The 22,998-nt window shown below is 35.4% G+C and overlaps 2 protein-coding genes across 4 annotated transcripts in view; one reads left to right on the top strand and one right to left on the bottom strand.

Moving 5' to 3' along the window:
* Spindly (spindle apparatus coiled-coil protein 1 spindly) overlaps positions 1 to 22,998 on the bottom strand; it is a 451,900-nt gene that overhangs the window by 97,392 nt on the left and 331,510 nt on the right. The window lies entirely within an intron of this gene.
* Positions 4,918 to 22,998, top strand: part of LOC137251955 (lopap-like) — a 32,890-nt gene continuing 14,809 nt past the window's right edge. Inside the window, exons 1-5 of one of the 2 annotated variants that reach the window (XM_067787016.1) lie at positions 4,918 to 5,053; positions 18,126 to 18,240; positions 18,365 to 18,498; positions 20,398 to 20,471; positions 20,545 to 20,640. In XM_067787016.1, the coding sequence (XP_067643117.1) occupies positions 5,031 to 5,053; positions 18,126 to 18,240; positions 18,365 to 18,498; positions 20,398 to 20,471; positions 20,545 to 20,640 (442 nt within the window). In that variant the 5' untranslated portion in view covers positions 4,918 to 5,030. Of the gene's footprint in view, positions 5,054 to 18,125; positions 18,241 to 18,364; positions 18,499 to 20,397; positions 20,481 to 20,544; positions 20,641 to 22,998 lie in introns of both variants that reach the window. The other variant, XM_067787015.1, reaches the window with a different exon arrangement.

The raw sequence follows: 22,998 nt of genomic DNA, 5'->3' as shown, positions 1-22,998 counted from the left end.
TAAAGGAAGAATATCAAAATATTGCACTTGTTTTAGACAAAATCAAGTATAACGCACATAATTGCAGTATTTGTGTAGATCTAAAGATGGTTAACTTTTTGTTAGGACAACAAAGTGGATACACCAAATATTCATGTTTTTATTGCCTGTGGGAGAGTCGTGCCAAGCACCATCACTGGACAGAAAGGGACTGGCCTGTACGTGAGATGTTGGAAAGGGGAAAGCAGAATGTGATAGACCCACCTTTAGTTACAAGAGATTCAATTATTTTGCCACCCTTACACATTAAACTGGGTCTAATGAAACAACTTGCGAAGGCGTTAGATAAAAATGGACAATGTTTTCTTTACATAACGAGAAAATTTCCTAAGCTAAGCATAGACAAAATAAAAGCGGGTGTTTTTGATGGCCCACAGATAAGAATGTTGATAAAAGATACTGATTTTTCAAATTCAATGACCAGTTTGGAACTGCTTGCGTGGAATTCGTTTGTTGAAGTTACTAAGAATTTTCTGGGAAATCACAAGTCAAGTAATTATTCTGATATTGTTAACAACGTGCTAGAGAATTACAAAAACTTAGGATGTAACATGTCCATCAAAGTCCATTATCTCCACAGCCGCCTTGACCAGTTTCCGGAGAATCTTGGTTCCTATAGCGAAGAACAATGCGAACGGTTTCACCAGGACCTAAAAACTATGGAAGAGAGGTGCCAAGACCGATGGGATCACCATATGATGGCTGACTACTGCTGGGGAATGCAACGTGATTGTCTTGCCATACCTCATTCACGAAAATCAAGTAAACGAAAGTTTTTATGTAAATAAAAAGTTAATAATAAAATAAATAACAAAACACTTTTTATTCACAGTAAAAATTTACTAAAATATAATATATTAGGAAGATCTACGCGGATATAAAAAAGGTGTATGTCTTTGAAAACAGTATTAATAGGAGATTGTTTTAAAATAATTTACATATGCACTGGTTGACAAATAATTCGAGAAAACCGTGATTAAAAATGAAAAAATGTTTACAAAAAATTGAATTTTTCACATTATTTTTGCAATTTCTCTGACGTTTATGAAGATATATTAACAACTTGTATACTGATAGAAGCGACGAAATGTACTCTTTCTGTGCTGATAAAATAAACAGAAACAAAGTTATGGGGCCATACATGCCTTAACCTCTTAAAAAGCGGTTCTTAACCCTATCTAGAAAACTGTACGTAGCATTAAAAAAGTAAGTATAAAGTTTTTATCAGGGTACCGAGTACTACCAAATTTGGTTACAAGTAGAGCTGCACCAAAATCATTGTTGAACAGTGTTATCTATCTATCTATATATGACAAACAGTTTTTATTGATTTGATCAAAATTGTCCAAGTGAAAACCAATTATAGATTATTATAACGCTAATTGAGTCAATTGCCAAGGATTGGATGTTGAGAATAAGTGAGAATTTCTGCAGGTTTAATGCTACTATCTTTTTAATACTCAGCGTGCTCTGCAACACAGAGTATATTAACTTTGATTGAATAGCGGTTGGTTGTACAGGTATAAAGGAATCGAGATAGATATAGACTTCCATATATCAAAATCATCAGTATCGAACAAAAATTTGATTGAGCCATATCCGTCCGTCCCTCCGTCCGTCTGTCCTTCTGTCCGTTAACACGATAACTTGAGTAAATATTGATATATCTTCACCAAATTTAGTACACGAGCTTATGTGGATCCAGGATAGATTGGTATTGAAAATGAGGCAAATCGGATGTTAACCAAGCCCACTTTTTATATATACATATAACGTTTTGGAAAACACAAAAAACCTGATTATTTAGTAAATAATACACCTAGAATGTTGAAATTTGACATGTGGACTGATATTGACACTATTGATAAAAATTTGAAAAATTTTTTAAAATAGGCGTGGCACCACTCATTTGTGATAAAATCAATTTTACAAATATTATTAATCATAAATCAAAAATCGTTAAACCTATCGTAACAAAATTCGGCAGAGAGGTTGCCTTTACTATAAGGAACGCTTTGGGGAAAAATTAACGAAATCGGTTAAGGACCACGCCCACTTTTATATAAAAGATTTTTAATAGGGTCGTGGACGAATAAAATAAGCTATATCTTTGCAAAAAAGAGCTTTGTATCAATGGAATTTTACTTTCTAAATTGAACTATAACATTAAATTGGAAAACACTAAAATTTTTGAAAATGGGTGTGGCACTGCGCCTTTTATGACTAAACAATTTTCTATGTTTCGGGAGCCATCACTCGAAGAAAAATCAATGGATCGTAATAAAATTGGGAACACAAATTTTCCCTATAGCAAGAAATATTTCTCAAAAAAATGGACGAGATCGGTTATATACCACGGCACCTTTTATATAAAAGATTCCTAAAAGGGTCGTAGACTAGAATAATAAGCTATAACTTAGCAAAACATTGTTTTGAACCAATGATATTTCACATATCAAGTTTTATTGTAAGAGGAAATGGGGAGAAATTTTTTTTTTTTAACGGGTGGTGTTATGTAGAATAATAATTTATCTGAAAGGAAATGTACAGTTGAGGCTCACGCTGAGTATATAATGTTCGGTTACACACGAACTTAGACACCTTTACTTTTTTTAAAAAATAGTTCTTTGTTTACTTTTGAAACGAAGATAGAGATAGATGAATCGAAAATACGGAGGGAGGAGTGAATAAAAGTATTAGGAAAAAATGAAGAGGGGGGAGGGCAGAGATAGACGGAAAAAGCTTATTAAAATGTATGCACATAGACCAAATTTAGGGCAGAACAACGTCTGCCCGGTCTGCTAGTATACATATAAAGAAGGATGTATGTTTGCATGCAACTTATGGACTCCGAAGTCACTCTCCGATTTTGATCAAATTTGATGAGTCGCTTCATGGCAAAGCTTTTTCTTCCCGGAAAGAGGACCCGGGAACGATCTAATCGAAGAAATTCTATTCACGATTCGACATGCCTGAAATTAGGTATTGAGGTAGCCCTTTGTCTGGATTATTATTTACGAGACTTTTTTTTCGGGAATCGAACCAGGGACCGAATGGGTCCAGGAGAAGGACTGGGACTGGGACTTGGGCTTTGACAGGGACTGAGGACGGGAATAATGGATGGAGAAGAATAAAAACTGGAGAGAGAAAAGAGTGACAGAGAAGAGGACTGAGAAAGAGATGGGGTTAGACGAAGATAGATCGGAAAAGATGGAAACTGAGAAAGGGATACATAGAAAATGTGTTTAAAATGGGCGTGGGACCTTCCACTTGTGATAAAATCAATTTTACAAATATTATTAATCATAAATCAAAAATCGTTAAACCTATCGTAACAAAATTCGGCAGAGAGGTTGCCTTTACTATAAGGAATGCTTTGAAGAAAAATTTAGGAAATCGGTTAAGGACCACGCCCACTTTAATATAAAAGATTTTTAAAAGGATCGTGGACGGATATAATAAGCTATGTCTTTGTAAAAAAGGCTTTATATCAATGGTATTTTATTTTCCAAGTGAATTTATAACAATAAATAGGAAAAACTTCAAATTTTAAAAAATGGGCGTGGCACCGCCCCTTTTATGACTAAGCAATTTTCTATGTTTCGGGAGCCATAACTCGAAGAAAAATCAACGGATCGTAATAAAATTTGGGTACACAATTTTCCCCTATAGCAGGAAATATTTCTCAAAAAAATGGAGGGAGGACTGAATAAAAGACAAGAAAAGGGTGGGGGAGTGAGAGATAAAAACTTCTTGAAACTTATATAGATAGATTAAAGTTAGGGCAGAACAACGTCTGCCGCGTCTGCTTATATTTATAGATAAAACAGATGAAAATTGATTTTTTCACTTTTTAGAACTTTTTATGTTCTGTTTGCTTGGCTCATTTTCAATATATGCAAAAAAGTGTACGCATGAGATAAACTAAACAATACGTGTCTCTTAAAGGTAAATATTTTATTTTTTAAGCTTATAATTGCCTTTTCTAAGAACTTTAACGAAACCAAGGTAGTATTTTGTGTTATTGAATCATAAAAATAAATAATTTTTAGAACAAAAATGAATACCCAGTAGAAAAAATGAACGGTGCTGAACAGGTACAAATCGGATGAAGAACGGGACATTTAGTACTCATACTTATACCAATAGCGCTTAGGTTCGAGCTAGGTATATATATTTAAATAAATTAATCAAAGTTAGCGACTATTTCACACCACCTGCGAATGAATTAGTTAACGACGCGTTCAAAAGCAAGTTGGCAAGGCAGTGTAGACCTTTTTAAAGAGTTCCTAATTGGTTCAGTCTTAGGTTTTTCTGAAAGAGCCGCAAATAATTAATTTAAATCCATATTGCTCAGACTTAAGCGCTGTTGATACACGTGTGGCTACCCACTCTGCCGATATGCATCCGATTAGCACCAGTTCGGAGGTAGTCATTAAGGGCCGCTTTACTATCTCCAGTTAAGTTAGATTTTATCTGGAGGATAGCTACCTATCAGATAGATTAATTTGACATTTATGTTTTCACCAACACAGGGTAACCAACCAAATGTTAATCGCTAAATTGGGCAATTTTTTACAACAAAGCGTCTTTTGTGAATACACGAAAATTGGCCAAACAGCTTCCTTTTTTACACTGTGTTAGGAAATGCACACAACAGAGACGCAAGTATGTAGAAAATGAAAATTCTGTATCATATAAAAAAGTGACGGACCTAAACCTATTGCGAAACTTTCTCTTTGCGTGACTGTCTCTCATTTTTTCTGTAGGGTATATACAATGTTACCCGAACTTAGGCTACTTACTATTTTAGGTTTTTTATTTGGAATGGTATAATGTGTTTTGTGTGTGTGTGGAATTTTCACTGAAAAAATCGGCAAAGAGTGCAAGTATAAAAGGTGTGAAAAATTTTAATATCACATAGTCAGTTTTAGTGTCGAAGACGCAAGTGATATTTGGTTTGTGATTTCTTCGAAATAATACTATACAAAATGCAGAAGAATCAATTTGATATGTAAGTAACTAAACTAATGTTATCATTTCAGATTTATGAAAAAAAAACAATAGTGTTGTAAATTAAAAGATATTTATGGGTCGATATATTAGTAAAGGACATATATGTCCTTTTGTTTTAAATTTAGAGAAACATATACATCCTGTTTTTGAATTTTTCCTGTGTTTAAAACAGATCTTTATACTGCTATTGGTATAGGTCCTAGAAAGCTTTATCAAAAGGACGGAGTTGTTTTATAAGAGACGTCCTGGTTTGAAATATTATTTCTCAGTTTGGTCGTTAAAAAAACAGAATGGACGCATATAGTATATGTGGGGTCCTCACGGACCAGCCAGTTCAACCTAACATAACCTTATTAAGCCCGATGAAATATCAAAAATGTTATAGCTTATTATTCTAGTCTAGGACCCTTTTAAAAATCTTTTATATAAAAGTTTCCGTGGTCTTTAACCGATCTCATCCATTTTTTCGAGAAATATTTACTGCTATAGGGAAATTTTATTACGATCCGTTGATTTTTCTTCGAGTTAATGCTCTCGAAATAGAGAAAATTGCTTAGTCATAAAAGGGGCGGTGCCACGTCCATGTTTTAAAATTTAAAGTTTTTCCTATTTATTGTTATAAATCCACTTGGGAAATGAAATACCATTGATATAAAGATCTTTTTTGCAAAGATATAGCTTATTTTATTCGTTCACGACCCTTTTTAAAATCTTTTATATAAAAGTGGGCGTGGTCCTTAACCGATTTCGTTAATTTTTCTTCAAAGCATTCCTTATAGTAAAGGCAACCTCTTTGCCGAATTTTGTTACGATAGGTTTAACGATTTTTGATTTATGATTAATAATATTTGTAAAATTGATTTTATGCCACGCCTATTTTAAAATTTTTTTTATCCAGAGTGTCAATATCAGTCCACATGTCAAATTTCAACATTCTAGGTGTATTATTTACTAAATAATCAGGTTTTTTGTGTTTTCCAAAATGTTATATATATAAAAAGTGGGCGTGGTTAACATCCCATTTCGCTAATTTTCACTACCGATCTATTCGGGGTACAGATAAACTCGTGTATCAAATTTGGTGAAGATATCTCAATATTTACTCAAGTTATCGTGTTAACGGACGGACGGAAAGACGGACATGGCTCAATCAAATTTTTTTTCGATACTGATGATTTTGATATATGGAAATCTATATCTATCTTGATTCCTCTATACCTGTACAACCAACCGTTATCCAATCAAAGTTAATATACTCTGTGTGCAAAGCACGCTGAGTATAAAAATGTGACTTTGGCAATAAGATTTGGAAATTAAATTAAATACTCGCCTTTTTTTCAATATACATACTACGTTTCCACCAAGCCCAAACTCCGTGCTTGTCTGTTTCGTGCGACATGCCTAAAGAAATTTGTGAGCGGTATAGAGGAAAGACGCGCTTTACCCTTTGTATCAGTAAAACGAAAAAAAATTAATTTCTGTCAAAAATATTGTAATGATTTTACTTGCAAATCCTCCTATTTGCCCTTCTGCTAAGTTCGAATCACTAAACTGTTGAATAAATAACTCCAATATTGAATAATGGAAAAATGGCCTTTATTAAAGTACTTCACAGTAACACTTATACTTTGCAAATAGCTGGCTTAACAACCAAACTGTTTGATAGCTCAAATGAAACTCTACTTTCAAAATAATACTGATATGGCTCGCTAGATAGCGTCTTAATCGAAACTGCTTGATAGCTCAACTCAAACTGAATTCCAGCGCCTCTACATTTGCTGCCTTTTATACTCTCCGATTTCAACGTTCGCATCTTCTAGGCGCTTCCAGAATCTACTAGTTGCCATCAGCTCTCAAACTTCTCAGCTGTAACTACAATTGCACGATTTTATAGCTTCTCTCATTTCATACTTTCAGGAGTATTTCAGATATATGCATGTGTTTGTGCATTGATTCTCCGCAGCTCGTATACGTACATGGTACATATGTATGTGTAGACGCAATTATTGTTTCGTTTACGTAGATAGATACATAATGATTGAATTATTAATGTGAATTCACGTCACTGCTTAGCAACGGCTTAGAGATAGCAGCACCACTTAGTTTTGCTAATATTCGTAACAATATTTTGCGTTACACCGTTGACAAACACAGATTTTGGGTTCGGTGGAAATGTAGTATTAGCCCTTAAATAAACAAATGTTGAAAGTAAAAATAATTTATTTATATAAAAAAATATTTTAACCAAAAAAGGTACTAACATGTGTACTTAATATGCCCGAACTGTACATATTATAAAATAAAGTCTAAAAGTTAAAAAATAAACATCATCGGACTAACGGGAACGGCAGCGTGAAGATGTGTAAATGTGTAATTAGTAAATCAAATAGCATCGTATATCAAAATTACTACATATTGGCAATTAAATTGACTATTCAGTGAAAACGGAAACTGCCTAAATTTATAAAAATATGGCATTAAAACTTTATTTTGCCAACACGTTGGCAATTTTCGTTTGCCAACTGACGTCACATCAATTTAAAATGCCACATCATCTGAAACAAAGGGAAACTATGGAACAAATGGAAATTGTGAAACGGGTTTGTAAATAAATGAACATACAATTTTTAGATTGGGTTTTCATCACACACTGTTTTATCGACTTTCATTCAATTATGAAACATAATGTAAACTCCTTTGACCTGCGACTTAATAGCTAGCGGAAGGGAAGTTTTGATGTCAGTCATTTTGATTTAATGAAAGCCAAGCAGTAACTTATAAAAATGAATACAATTTGTAGCGTGGACACAATAATGAAAAAAAATGAATACTTGGCGCGATTTATCATAGAGTAGATTTCGGCGACGGAGTGTTTGTTTTCCTGAGGTCGAAAGGACTGACATCAAAAACTTCCTCAAGCTGACGCGCTGTAGGGTTGGGGTCAAAAGCGATTCCATTAGGTCACATTACAGACACTAAATCGATAAACCAAAACCCACGCTAAAATCTTGTATTCATTTATTTCACAACCCATCTCATTATTTCTCGTTTCACACACTTTAGCATTATTTATTGATGGGAGGACTCTGGGCAAACGAAAATAAATTGGCAACATGAACCAAATAGGTACATGGGCATCTGACAATGGCTTGTCAATAAATCCTGACAAATCAAAATGTATTGTCATTCGCATGAAGACCTTCGATACACAAGCCTTAAACAAGGTAATGTTGGGCGGAGCAGTCATTGAATATATTGACACAGAGAAAAATCTTGGTCTAATCTTTAACAATACTCTGACGTGGAATAATCGCATCTTTAGTTCAGTAGGTAAAGTGTATGGAATGCTTCGTACACTCTTATTAGCACAGTACTTCACTCCTTTCAACATTAGACTTATTCTTGCGAAATCGTACCTAATACCTACGCTTCTGTACGGATGTGAGATTTTTGCTAACTGTGACTATGTATGTAAGAAAAAACTTAATGTTGTTTATAACAATATTGCTAGGTAAGTATTTGGGCTTAAACGACTTGACCATGTGTCTGCTTATGCCAAAAAGTTGCTAAACATTTCCTTTGAAAACCTCTTAAAAGTCAGAGCGCTAGTATTCATACATAAGGTTATCCATACTAAGGAGCCAAGCTACCTGTTTCAAAGGCTGCAGTTTCTCCAATATTCAAGGTCAGCTCAGCTTGTCTATACTAGAGACAGAACTCTCATCTCTGAACGCCAGTTCTTTATAAGTGCGGTTCGTCTTTGGAACTCTCTTCCTGTTAGATTAAGGCAACTAATTAATACACTGCTTTTCAAAAACGAGGTAACCAGTTTTTACAATAATTACAATAATGGGTAAATACTAGTTATGTACAGCACGATTATATATGAACATATATGTATTCTTTTACAATCTATATATATATATATATATCTATTTTCTCCAATATGTTAATCTTAATTATTATTCGTATATTTCTCTTTCCTTCTCTCTACTTCTGCTACTACTTTCATCCTTTCTTTCTGTTTAATTAATTACACCTAAGAAGTTAAATTGTATAACACGTTGTAATTGTTGTAAATTGTTGTGTCAATATAACCATTTATATGTTAATAAATAAATAAATAAATAAACATGTTAGCAAAGGAAATTTGAATGTTAGATATGCCATACCGTTTGGCAATAGCTTCAAGCCATAGAAAAAGCAATATCAAAAGCTTTAGAAAAAAGTTTTTTTTAAATTAGAAAAAATTCTTTTTTGTTAATTTGACTGTTGAAACACTTAATTTAGAATCAACAACTAGTGCGAAGTTTGTTCAACAGATAATTGTGAAGGATAAAAATGTAAAATTATATCGGTTGCGTGGACGTGTAACTCGGTCGATTATACCAGCTTATTCTTGAAGAAGACTTCTTTGATCAGTGTTGCCGTTGTCACACAAATTTATAATTTTCATACGTTTTCTTCTAAATTTTTTATTCCGTAACTTGAGTACTTTTTACCTAAAGATCTGTCAGTTTTGAGACTTATTTTCTCTTTTAAATAATATTCTTTGAAAAATATTAGTAATTTAAAATGCTTAACATTCTAGTAAAAAAAAAAACACGCAAACTGTTATCAATGCCAGGTCAAATTTCATTAATATTTGAAAATTCCAAAACTCAGCTCTGGTAATATTTAGATCAAGGTTTATTAAAATAAGTTGAAGTGTGATATATTAAAAATATTTAGACATTTAAAATTTATAATGAGACCAGTTTGAAAATCGGCAAAAATTAACGTTTTTTCATGATGTGCTCGAATAATTTTAGATGGTCCGCTTCAAACGTATCCCATTGACAAGAAACGGGACATAACGATAATGAGTTATCCTAATATGTTAAGCTATTCTTGTTTATTAAATAAACAAACTTCAAAATTACCAGACAAACATTCAAACAAGTTCACACTTTACCAAAACTCGCAAACCAGATTTACATTTTAAAAAATAGTTTAGGGATTATATATGTAAATCAACTTGCTTTTATGTGTTTGTGGTTACAAAAATAAAAACCGAACAAGCAAGGGAGTCTAAGTTTGAGTGAAACCGAACATTACATACCCAGTTTTACACTTGAAATGCTGTTGTTGTTTGTTTTGTGTCCTTAATAGTGTTACAAGGCTGCGCAATAATATATACACATATGGTTCTATTCTGAACTAATGTTACAATTTGTGTTTTTTTGGTAACCAATATATATTTGGATTTGCTTGGATTGAGACATAACCCGTTAATTGCAGCCCACGTTCTTACACTGTCCAAATCAATATTAAATTTGCGTACACAATCATTAATATCTGATGCTTTACAGCTTATAAAGAGCTGTACATCTACTCGGAAGATCATTTGCATAAGCAGTATACAATAATGGACCTAAAATAGAGGTACACCTCTTGTTAAGTCCACACTACTAAACATTTTATTAATATGGAAACCGATTGTGATCTGCCCTTAAATAAGAAGTTATCAGTTTCGCAGCTGTAGGCGAAAAATTAAGTAATTTGTTTAACTTGAATATCAAAATTTCATTATTACCGGTATCAAAAGCCTTTGAGTGGTCCAAGAGAATAGGAAAAGCTATTTTATCATTATCAATTTGTGATCTTAAATATTCCGTAACATCAATCAAAGCAGTTACACAACTATGATGTGGTCGAAATCCAGATTGTCTGGGAGTAAGTAATTTGTTATCCGGAATATATTTATTGATTTGGTTATGCATTAAGCGTTCAAGTATATTAGAAATGGGAAGTATAGCAATTGGCCGAAACTCATTTTCTGTCTTGGGTATAGGTACGATTTTAGCATGCTTCCATTGAGTGGGATATAATGATTTTGTTATTACAGAATTAAACAGGTGGGTGATATATGGTAAAATAGTAGGAAATAAAATTTTTATAAATTTTGGATGGACTCCATCACAGCCAATAGCATTGGACTTTATGCTTAGAAAACTTTGAAATATTTCAGTTTCAGTGAAACATCTAAAATAAAATCAATTTTGATCATTTAGCTTGGCATAGTTCTTGTAATAAGCAAATATCAGCCGTAGACAATGGTAAATTCGTAAATTTGCTGTTCAAATCAATAACATCTAAATCATCTGAACTATCTACTGCTTTTCCAATAATTCCAACATTACGTTCATTTCACTCCATTTCCCCTTACTATCTAAACAATTTTTAAATTTTGTTTTATAGTATAATGTTTTGGCAATTTTTATACTTGTATTGACTTTGTTTCTTATTGTGCGGAGAGCAGAATGCAGTTCAGAGGTTTTAAACCTCTTCCATCTTGCGTAAGCTATATTACGTTGTTCAATTAAACATCTAATTTCAGGTGTAAACCAAGGGTTGTAATTTGTTGTTTTCCTTTTCGTTTTCATGGGAACAAATTCTTCGAAGAGTTGTTCAATATTTTCTTGAATAAACTGAAGTTGATCATCTACAGACGGCATGCAATATGAGCAACCCCAATCAACCTGTGAAATTTTATCGTATAAGGCAGAAAGATCTATATTCTTAAAATCACGATATGTATAGTCTTCATTAACCTTATTGAATTTAAAATCGTAAGTGATGAATAGAAGATCGCTAAGATTATTTTTTTTCTATTTTTATTTTTTTCAATGGACGTTGTGGCAGCGCGCTGCCCTCAAATGACCCAATGAAACCAGGCTAATCCTCTTAACGCGAGCGATTTATATATATATATATATATATAATAACTTTTTTTTGTTTTTGTTTTTACCGAGTCTTTGATGGGCAGCGGTTTGTCAAGCGTCTCGATCTGAGACTGCTCAGCTACAGAAGAGATTTCAACAGCCAAGCGTAATACTTAAAGGGAACAGAAGCAAACGTATTATACATTAATTATTAAGAGAGGTAAGAACAATGTTTTTTATAGAATAAATGGAGTCCGAGCTATCAAATGTGTTTGAGTGAGAGTTATAATCTTGGCATAAACGCTGAAAAGGTTCATTTTGTTCGAAATTCGTTCTACATTGTTTCAGCAGAAGAGGTTTGAAGTGTCTCGATGTTCGAGGGGGAACGCAAAAGTTCACTTCGCTCAGAAGGAATGGGCTCGAAATTGATCCATTTAAAAGTTTTGTCATAAATATTACACCAAACATTTCCCTTCGACTAGCAAGAGTTGGAAGATTGATAAGCTTTAATCGATTAGTATAAGGTGGAAGATTTGTTAAAGAGTCCATTGAAAATTTCTTAAGGCAAATAGTAAAAATTGTTTTTGTATAGATTCGAGACTGTATGCATGAACTTGATACAGTGGATGAAAAGTGCTTTAGTTATGTAAGGGCCGTTAAATTCTTTTGAACACCGTTTAGTAAATGCAAAAACACCTTTGCCTTTATTCACTGTAGCATTAATATGAAGATTGAAACTAAGTTTGGAATCCATCATGACTCCCAAGTCAACAAAATTATTTACAGTTTCTAGACTATAGTTGTTAGTTGTGTATGAAGCTGGTGGCGAAATTCTCCGAGAAAAACACATGAATTTACATTATTTGGGATTGAGCTGCATATAATTTTCTAAATCCTTTTCTAAATCCATTAGAAACGTGAGTTGTAAATTCCAGTAAATTGGTGATAGTTTATTTGAATCCATGTTGCAAGCTTGCAACTATGGGGGAAATAGAGAACGTTAGGTGGTGAGTAACAGTAGCCTCAAATAACTTTGGGATAGCGGAGAACTTTGCTATGCTCCGGTAAATTTCTATTCAAGACCTGCTCTCATTTTTATGAAGCGGGATAAGAAAATATTCCTTCCACATTGTTGGGAAAACGCCATATATTAAAGATAAATTAAAGTTGGTGTAACCGAACATTATATACTCAGCGTGAGCTTCAATTACACATTTCATTTCAGATAAATTACTTTTCTATATAACACGTGGCACCGCGCGTTAAAAAAAAAACTGTCTCCCAATTTCCTCTTACAATAAAATTTGATAAGTGAAATATCATTGATTCAAAACCCATTTTTTGCTAAGTTATAGCTTATTATTCTAGTCTACGAGCCTTTTAAACTTGTTTTATATCTAAGTTGCCGTGGTCTTTAACCGATCCCGTCTATTTTTATTAGAAATATTTTCTATACTCTATTACTATAGGAAAAATTTGTGTTCCCAATTTTATTACGATCGGTTAATTTTTCTTCGAGTTATGGCTCCCGAAACATAGAAAATTGCTAAGTCATAAAGGGGGCGCTGCCACGCTCATTTTTTAAAATTTTAAGTTTTTCCTATTTATTGTTATAAATCCACTTGGTAAATGAAATACCATAGATATAAAGTTCTTTTTTGCAAAGATATAGCTTATTTTATTCGTCCACGACCCTTTTTAAAATCTCTTATATAAAAGTGTGTGTGGCCATTAACCGATTTCGTTAATTTTTCTTCAAAGCGTTCCTTATAGTAAAGGCAAACCCTCTGCAGAATTTAGTTATGATAGGTTTAACGTTTTTTGATTTATGATTAAAAATATTTGTAAAATTTGTTTTTTTTTCACAAGTGGGCGGTTCCACGCCCATTTAAACAATTTTTTTCAGATTTTTATCAAGAGTCTCAGTATCAGTCCACACGTCAAATTTCAAGATTCTAGGTGTATTATTTACTAAATAATCTGGTTTTTTGTGTTTTACAAAATGTTATATATATAAAAAGTGGGTGTGGTTACCATCCGATTTCGCTCATTTTCAATACCAATCTATTCTGGGTCCAGATAAGCTAGTTTACCAAATTCGGTGAAGATATCGCAATATTTACTCAAGTTATCATGTTAACGGCAGACGGACGGACGGAGGGACGGACGGACGGACGGACCTGGCTCAATCAAATTTTTTTCGACACTGATGATTTTGATATATGGAAGTCTATATCTATCCCGATTTCTTTATACCTGTACAACCAACCGTTATCCAATCAAAGTTAATATACCCTGTGTGCAAAGCACTCTGAGTATAACAACATAAACTAAAATAAAATTAAATAAATTTAATGAAATAAAATAAATAAGTTAATTAAAGTAAGTTAAAACAAAATAAGATAATATGAAATAAAAACAATTAAATTACTTACTTACTTACTTAATTGGCGCTTAACCGTCTAAACAGTTATGGCCGTCCAAGAAGGCGCGCCAGTCGCTCCTTCGCTCCTCCAACCGGCGCCAATTGGTCACACCAAGGGAGTTTAAATCGTTTTTCACCTGGTCCTTCCAGCGGAGTGGGGGTCGCCCTCTACCTCTGCTTCCATAGGCGGGTTCCGATAGAAACACTTTCCTGGCCGGAGCATCATCTTTCATTCGCATAACATGGCCTATCCAGCGCAGCCGCTGCGTTTTAATTCGCTGGACTATGTTGATGTCTGCGTATAGCTCGTACAGCTCATCATTAAATCTTCTTCGGTATTCGCCATCGCCAACGCGTAGAGGTCCATAAATCTTTCGAAGAACTTTTCTCTCGAACACTCCCAAAGCGGCTTCATCTGCTGTTGTCATGGTCCATGCTTCTGCCCCATATAGCAGGACGGGTACGATATGTGACTTGTAGAGTATGATTTTCGTTCGCCGAGAGAGGACTTTACTTTTCAATTGCCTACCTAGTCCAAAGTAGCATTTATTGGCAAGATTGATTCTTCGCTGGATTTCAATGCTGATGTTGTTGCTAGTGTTGATGCTGGTTCCCAAATAAACGAAGTCTTTTACTATTTCGAAATTATGGCTGCCAACAGTAGCGTGGTTGCCAAGGCGCGTATGCGCTGACTCTTTGATGGATGACAGCAAGTACTTCGTTTTGTCCTCATTCACCATCAAACCCATCTTTACCGCTTCTTTTTCCAGTTTGGAGTAAGCAGAACTAACAGCGCGGGTGTTTAGGCCGATGATATCAATGTCATCAGCATATGCCAGTAATTGCACGCTTTTATAGTATATTGTTCCAGTGCGGTTAAGTTCTGCAGCTAGTATAATTTTCTCCAGCATCAAATTAAAGAAATCCCACGATAGGGGGTCACCCTGTCTGAAACCTCGTTTAGTTTCGAACGGCTCGGAGAGGTCCTTCCCAATTCTGACTGAGCTGATGGTGTTGCTCAACGTCATTTTGCACAGCCGTATAAGTTTTGCGGGGAAACCAAATTCAGACATTCGGCATATAGGCAGCTCCTTTTCGTGCTGTCGAAGACGGCTTTAAACTCGAGGAAGAGGTGATGTAGGTCGATTCTCTTTTCACGGGTTTTTTCCAAAATTTGGCGCATTGTGAAAATCTGATCGATGGTAGATTTACCAGGACTGAAGCCGCACTGATAAGGTCCAATCAGCCGGTCCACGGTGGGCTTCAATCTTTCGCACAATACACTTGAAAAACCTTATATGCGATATTAAGAAGGCTGATTCCACGATAGTTGGTGCATTTTGCAGTATCCCCCTTCTTGTGGACTGGGCAAAGAACACTTAGATTCCAACCGTCGGGCATGCCTTCGTCCGCTATTTTGCTAAGAAGCTGCTGCATGCGCCCTACCAACTCCTCGCCGCCGTACTTGAATAGCTCCGCAGGCAATCCATCAGCGCCCACGGCCTTGTTGTTTTTCAATCTGGTTATTGCTATTCTAACTTCGTCATAATCGGGCGGGGGGACATATATTCCATCATCATCGATTGCGGGATCGGGTTCTTCATCTCTGCGCGGTGAATTGCTGCCTCCAATTAGGAGAGCAGAGAAGTATTCCCTACATAATCTAAGCAATCTCTGCACGTCAGTTACATGGTCGCCGTTTTCATTCCTACAGGAGCTTGCCCCGGTCTTAAAACTTTCCGTCTGTCGCCGTATTTTTTGGTAGAATTTTCGGGCGTTATTCCTGGTGGCTAGCAGCTCAAGCTCCTCGCACTCACGCCTTTCTGCTTCTGCTTTTTTCTTCCTGAAAAGGCGTCTTGCTTCCCTTTTCAACTCACGATAGCGTTCACACACTCCTCTTGTCGCGCTCCCTTTTAACGTAGCCCTGTAGGCAGCGTCTTTTCTTTCGGTTGCAACGCGGCATTCTTCATCGTACCAGTTGTTTTTTGGTGGCCGCCGGTAACCAATTTTTTCCTCGGCGGCAGTACGAAGTGCTTTGGAGATATGCTCCCACTGCTCCTGTATTCCTTCAGGATGAGTTGTGCTCTCAGAGAGCAGGTGTGACAGTCGAGTTGCGAAATCATTGGCAGTATGTTGTGATTGAAGCTTTTCGACATTTACCTTTCCTTATGTTTTTTGTTCATTGGTTTTAGCCGCGTTGAGGCGGGTGCGTATTTTGGCTGCAACGAGATAATGGTCCGAGTCGATGTTAGGTCCTCGGATCGTGCGCACATCTAAAACACTGGAGGCATGCCGTCCATCTATCACAACGTGATCGATCTGATTGCGAGTATTTCGATCAGGAGACAGCCATGTAGCTTGATGTATCTTTTTATGCATGAACCTCATGCTGGATATGACCATGTTTCGAGCACCGGCAAAGTCAATCAGCCTCAGTCCGTTAGGAAAAATTTCATTGTGTAGGCTGAACGTTCCGACTGTAGGGCCAAAAACACCTTCTTTGCCCACCCTGGCGTTAAAGTCGCCAAGCACGACTTTTATATCATGACGGGGGCAGCGCTCGTATATGCGTTCTAATTGTTCATAAAACGTGTCTTTCACCTCATCGTCTTTCTCCTCTGTCGGCGCATGGGCGCAGATGAATGGTATATTAAAAAACTTTGCTTTTATTCGGATAGCGGCAAGACGCTCGTCCACAGGCGTGAACGCCAGCACTTGGCGACAAAGTCTCTCTCCCACCACGAATCCGACGCTGAAACTGCGCTTATTCGTATGACCACTCCAATAGGTGTCACAATTTTTGATCTTCTTTCTTCCTTGCTTCGTCCAACGCATTTCTTGGATGGCGGTGATGTTAGATTTTGCTTTGACGAGGACATCAACCAGCCGGGCATCTGCACCAATCCCATTCAGGGAGCGGACGTTCAAGGTGCATGCCCTCAATTCATTGTCCTTTAAACGTTTGCCATGGTCGTCATCAATAGAGAGTGTATTTATCCGAGGCTTGTTGTTATATTTCATTGGAGTATGGTTTTACGTGGCGGGTCCCAAGCCCAGCGCACAACTCGCTCTGCGGTGGTGAAAATATTACTTGGCATGTTTATATAGCGAGCCGCTTGCTCCAAGACAGACGACCGCTTGCAGCCGCACCTAGAGGTGTACAGACGATGCCGATTAGATCTCCCACGGCTAGCCCTTAAACCGATTATGTCAGAGTGGCCTAGCCAGGTTGTCACCTTCTCACATTAGCTCACCGCTAAACGGATGTTTAGCGGCTACCCAGAGGATACTTGGCCGCAAGCGACCGGCAGTAGTGAGCTGCTTGAACCGCATGCAAAAAAATCGCTCTGGCCATTCCCAGGTGAATGGCGGTCAGAAGCTTTCTCACTTTCGTGGACTTCTACACACGGCTCCACCCTCCACAATTAAATTAAATACAACAATTAAATAAAATAAAATTAAAAAATAAATAAAAAAAATAGTAAAATAATGAAAATATTTATAATAAAATAAAATTAAATAAAACAAAATAAACTAAAACAAAATAAAAATAAATAAAAGAAAATATAATAAAATAAAATAAGAAGACAAATAATAAATAGAAAAATTTTATTTAATAAAACAAACTAAGATATAATGAAATCTTAAAAATTTAACAAAAGAGAATTTATTAAAATAAAAATAAAATAACGAAATAGCATAATATAAAATAAAAAGAAATACACAAAATAAAATGAAATAAAAAGGATAAATTGAAAAAAAAAATAGAATTAAATAAAAATATGTATATAAAACTAATTAAAAATAGTATCATTTTAAGCTTAAACAAATTTTTTTAAATCAAAAGCAAAATAAAATGCAATAAAATAATATACTGAGCCCACCAAGTTTCTTTAACAATATAATATAATTTTTTAATTAATTTCACATTTTTTTTTCAGTGCCCGTTTGTCAATTTTAATTTTTTTGACATCATCATGTTTGGTGGCCGGACAAGTTCGAAGAGAAGGCTTGTGTCCAAATATAAACTATTTGTCAAACGTGCAATCACAACCGGTGAGTATTAAGTTCTATATACTTCAATAAATTAAGTGTCAGCTCTACAAAGCTACGCCAATTTTATAGTATTATGCATAGACTTTAACACCATTTTAAAAACTTATGTTTTAATTATTTACAGCTCCAAGGTACCTGGTATATGCAAACTAGATATCCCTTCTTGGACGATGTGTTTTACCGCTGCCAAGAAACTGATTACAATCTTGAACCTAACAATGAATATACAATAAGAACCTTCGAAATAAAAAATGAAGAGTAAGTATTTTTAATTGCAGGCAAAGCTTTTGGTTTTAGATGAAAGTTATGTTGCCTTTTGTGTTCTTAATTTTTCGACAGGGTGTAAAATGGAAGACTTTTGTGTCAAAAGAAACTTTTCTCAAATTCCAAGTGCATAGGTAAAATATTTGTCTCCCTTTTCGTTCTCAAAAAATAACATTGAAGATGGCACAACACCGAGGCCCATTCGTATTCAAATCAAATTTGATAAGGAATGATGGAAAATTGTTCCAATATATATCAATTACTTGAATGGAAACCATTTTCCGCCATTCCTTGTCAAGTTTAATTTTGAGACAAACCGGTTTCGGCGTTATCCCATATACAATTTAGTGCAGTTTATCGAGAACGAAACAAGAAAAACAATTTAACTATAAAATTTGATTTTGGAAAAATATTCTTTTACGCTTTTCTTTATATTATAGATATGGCCCGAAATAGAACCAATAATTTTCAATGCAAAAGAATTGTCGCAGCGGAGATGGGTGAGAGCAGAGTCACGTCAAAGCAGTGTACAGTATGCTCTACACAGGGACCTCGAAAACTATTGCTGGCAAGTGTTTGCCTGCATATATGACCTAGACATCCTGGTTAAATTTCTTGTGAAGTTAAAAGTTAAGCCACAAATCAGCCAAGCAAACACTGGACTGGAGAGCTGGTCTGCCGAAATAATTGATCGAAATAAAGCTCATGCAGCCCTGGTGATTAGGGTTCCGAAAATATTGATTAGGGATCTGACGAATACTCAAAACTTTTTCGTGTTGAAGCTGCATTGAGGACGATGAGATTCAATCATGCTTTAAGGGTTCAGAACTTTTTTCGGCGCTAGGTTATAGTATTTTGTTCTCAGTTTACTCAAATTTCCGGAGGATATATCCATGGTCTAATTTAGTGATATTTGAAAACACATCGTCGCTACGAATGAGTTCTCCTTGTTGAATTCACTTACTCGAGGTTTTACTTACTTAATTCGTTCGATTTAACGGCATTTGCCATCCAAAAAGTTGCTCCATTCTTCATTTGGATGACGGGTGCCACTTTGTAACACCAAAGGAATTTAAATCGGTTTCCATCTGGTCCTTCCAGCGGAGCCTTGTCTGAATTTTCGTTTAATCATGAATGAATGAATGAATGAATAACGCATATGGACTGCTCGTTTTCGTGCTGTCCAAGATGGTTTTACAATTGACGAAGAGTTAATGTGTGTCAATTCGTTTTTCGCGACTTTTTTCCAAAATTTGGCGTATAGTCAAAATCTGGTCGGTTGGGGATTTACCAGGTATGAAGCTGCAGTTTGCAGTCCCACTTTTTGCAGACTGGGCAAAGAATACTTGGATTCCATGTGTGAGACATTCACTCGTTCGATGGTATTTCGCACAAATGCTTATACGTGCGGTTTTTATCAACTCCTCGTCGCCGTATTTTAATAGCTCCGCAAGAAGACCATCAGCGCCAGCGATCTTGTTGTAATCTGTTTATTGATATTCTGATTTCGTCATAGCCAGGTGGAGGAACATAAATTCCATAAATTCATCGTTTGCGGGCTGAAAGTCATCATCTTCCTTTGGCGATAGGTACATCGTTGTCTCCATTTGGAAGGTCAGAGAAGTGTTTCCTACATAATCTAAGTACTCTCTGAATATCGGTTAAAAGGTCACCGTTTTCATTCTGATAGTATTTTACCCCGGACTAAGATCCTTTCGTTTGTCATCGAATTTTTTTTTTTCTAAAATTTGCAGGCGTCATCCTCCTGCTTCATTTCTGCTGCAAATGCGTCTCACTTCCTCTCTCAGCTCCCAGTAGCGTTCCCATACTCTTCTTGTTGTTTACTTTGAAAATATACACAGCAGTTTAACACATTTTTTTTACATTTATTAGCGATTCCGGAAGGGTTGGAACCGGAAGACTTACATTACTACAGCATGGACTATTTAGAGTTCAATATGATGATGATCCAAATGGTAAGTTATTATAATCATATGTTTCTAAGAAATTTAAACTATAACTTTTATTTAAATTTTGCAGCTTTGCCTTTTGATCACAAAATTCTAAGTCTTGATTGCGACAATTATATTATCATCTATGCCTGCCAGAATTTACCATTGGATAATAAACACTTCGGTTAGTACTTTTTGTTTTGAGTAGCCATTTCGATTTTTGTCTGTGTCCGAACGCCGCCAGACCAGGTCCCTATTATGCATGTTCGTCACCGAAAGCGAATGGTCTGCAAGTCTGCATTTGAGCGATATAAGTATAAATAGAAGCGGTTTTCTTATTGATGGAAAATCAGTACCAGTGAAAACTTTTTCAATCTTACTTTTTTTACACAATGTCTCATTTTGCTGAAAGTTACTTAAGCCGACTTATTCTCATTCTCTATGCCATAAAGGCAGTAAGGAAAATATAGGAGCACACGCTAATGCGACTCTCTCACATACAGGACATGTATTTTAAATGTACCGCAATGTATAGTTGATCTGGCCGGTCCGTGAGGACCTCAAATAAGATGAATGAGTCCATAGCGTCGTGCAATGTATGGAGTAAAACAACTTTTTTTTCTTATTTTTGTGTTTACTTTATTTAAGAAATATTTTTCATAATTTTATTTTATTATTTAATTTTGCAAACTTTTAAATGGTTTTATTTAGCTTGACTTGAGAGGCAGGTAAGCCGGCCGGCCGTTGTGAACGAATTTTGTAATTAAAATTTAAGTAACTTCCCGATAAGCTACAAGCTTGAAACTTGGAATATAGTTCAGAACCCGATGACAAGGCAATAAAAAACCCCGATGGGTGGCGCTTGGATCGAAATATTTCAAAAAATCGTATTTGTGGTCCGATTTGGCTCATATTTGGAACACATAATACATACATGAATAGGAGGCGACATATGAAAGAAAAACATCGCCGTTAGGTGGCGCAGGTATCGAGATATTCAAAAAAATCATATTTGTGCTCCGATAAGGCTCATATTTGGAACACATTTTATGAATTTCCTATCAAAACCGATACGCATTGAACCCGACCCCCTCAGATTTTCATGAAATTTTGCATACAGGCACACTTTACCTATACAAACACAACCTCATTTTTAGAAATTGCATTTTGGAAAAATTGTGGGAGTGGCAAGTTGTGTCAAAGTTGTGAAAAATGCGTGAAAAATTACGGTACTTTTTAGCTGTGATAACTACGGAACGGCTTACCCGATTTCAAAGATCTTGATACCATTGGAAAGGTATTCGAATCAGTTTTCGAGAATATATACTGTAAAAATTTAAAAAAATTTTATTACACTGAAAAATTTTTTGTTTCAAAAATAAAATTTAAACTTGGAAAAAATTTCAAAGGCCAAGTGTTTTAAAATAAAATATATTTTTATTAGAAAGATCTATTTAATATATATAACATATCCAAAAACTTTTTATACTCAGCTGAGAAGAGCTCACAGATTATATTAATTTTGTTCGCATAGCCGTAATCCGCAACGGCATAAACTAATCGACGTAGATATAGACTTCTATATATCAAAATGATTTGGGCGAAAAGTAAACACGATAACTTGAGTAAAGTATGATATCTTCTCAACTAACTCACCTTATCTTGGTATAAAAAGGACGAAATGCGACTATGACCACGCCCCCTTTTTCGATATCGAAAATTACGAAAAATTAAAAAAATGCCATAAGTTTATACCAAATATGAAAAAAGGGATGAAACGTGGTAATTGGATTGGTTTATTGACGCAAAACATAACTTTGGAAAAAACTTTGTAAAATGGGTGTGACACGTACCATATTAGGTAGAAGAAAATGAAAAATTTCTGCAGGGCGAAATCAAAAGCCCCGTGAAATTTTAGCAGGAATACTGTTCGTGGTATTACATATATAAATAAAATAGCGGTACCCGACAGATGATGTTCTCGGTCACCCTGGTCCACATTTTGGTCGATATATCGAAAACGGCTTCAGATATACAACTACCACCACTCCCATTTAATACCCTCATTAATACCTTTAATTTGATACCTATATCGTACAAACACATTATAGAGTCACCTTTATGGCGATATCGTAGAAAGGCGTCCACTCATAGAACTAAGGTCCGCTCCCTTTTAAAATACTCATTAGCAATTTCATTTGATACCCATATCGGACAAACACATTCTAGAGTCACCCCTGGTCCACCTTTATTGCGATATCTCGAAAAGGCGTCCACCTATAGAATTAAGGTCCCCTCCCTTTAAAAATACTTATTAACACCTTTCATTTGATAACCATATCGTACAAACACATTCTGTAGTCACCCCTGGTCTTCTTTTATGTCGATATCTCGAAAAGGCGTCCACTTATAGAACTAAGGCCTACTCCCTTTTAAAATACTCATTAACACTTTCATTTGATTCCCGTATCGTACAAAGACGTTCTAGAGTCACCCCTGGTCCACCTTTATTGCGATATCTCGAAAAGGCGTCCACCTATAG

Source organism: Eurosta solidaginis, chromosome 5, assembly GCF_040869045.1.
Source record: "Eurosta solidaginis isolate ZX-2024a chromosome 5, ASM4086904v1, whole genome shotgun sequence".
Classification (NCBI taxonomy): domain Eukaryota; kingdom Metazoa; phylum Arthropoda; class Insecta; order Diptera; family Tephritidae; genus Eurosta; species Eurosta solidaginis.
Note: the sequence above shows the minus strand (reverse complement) of the source record. Positions and strands in the feature narration are given on the sequence as shown.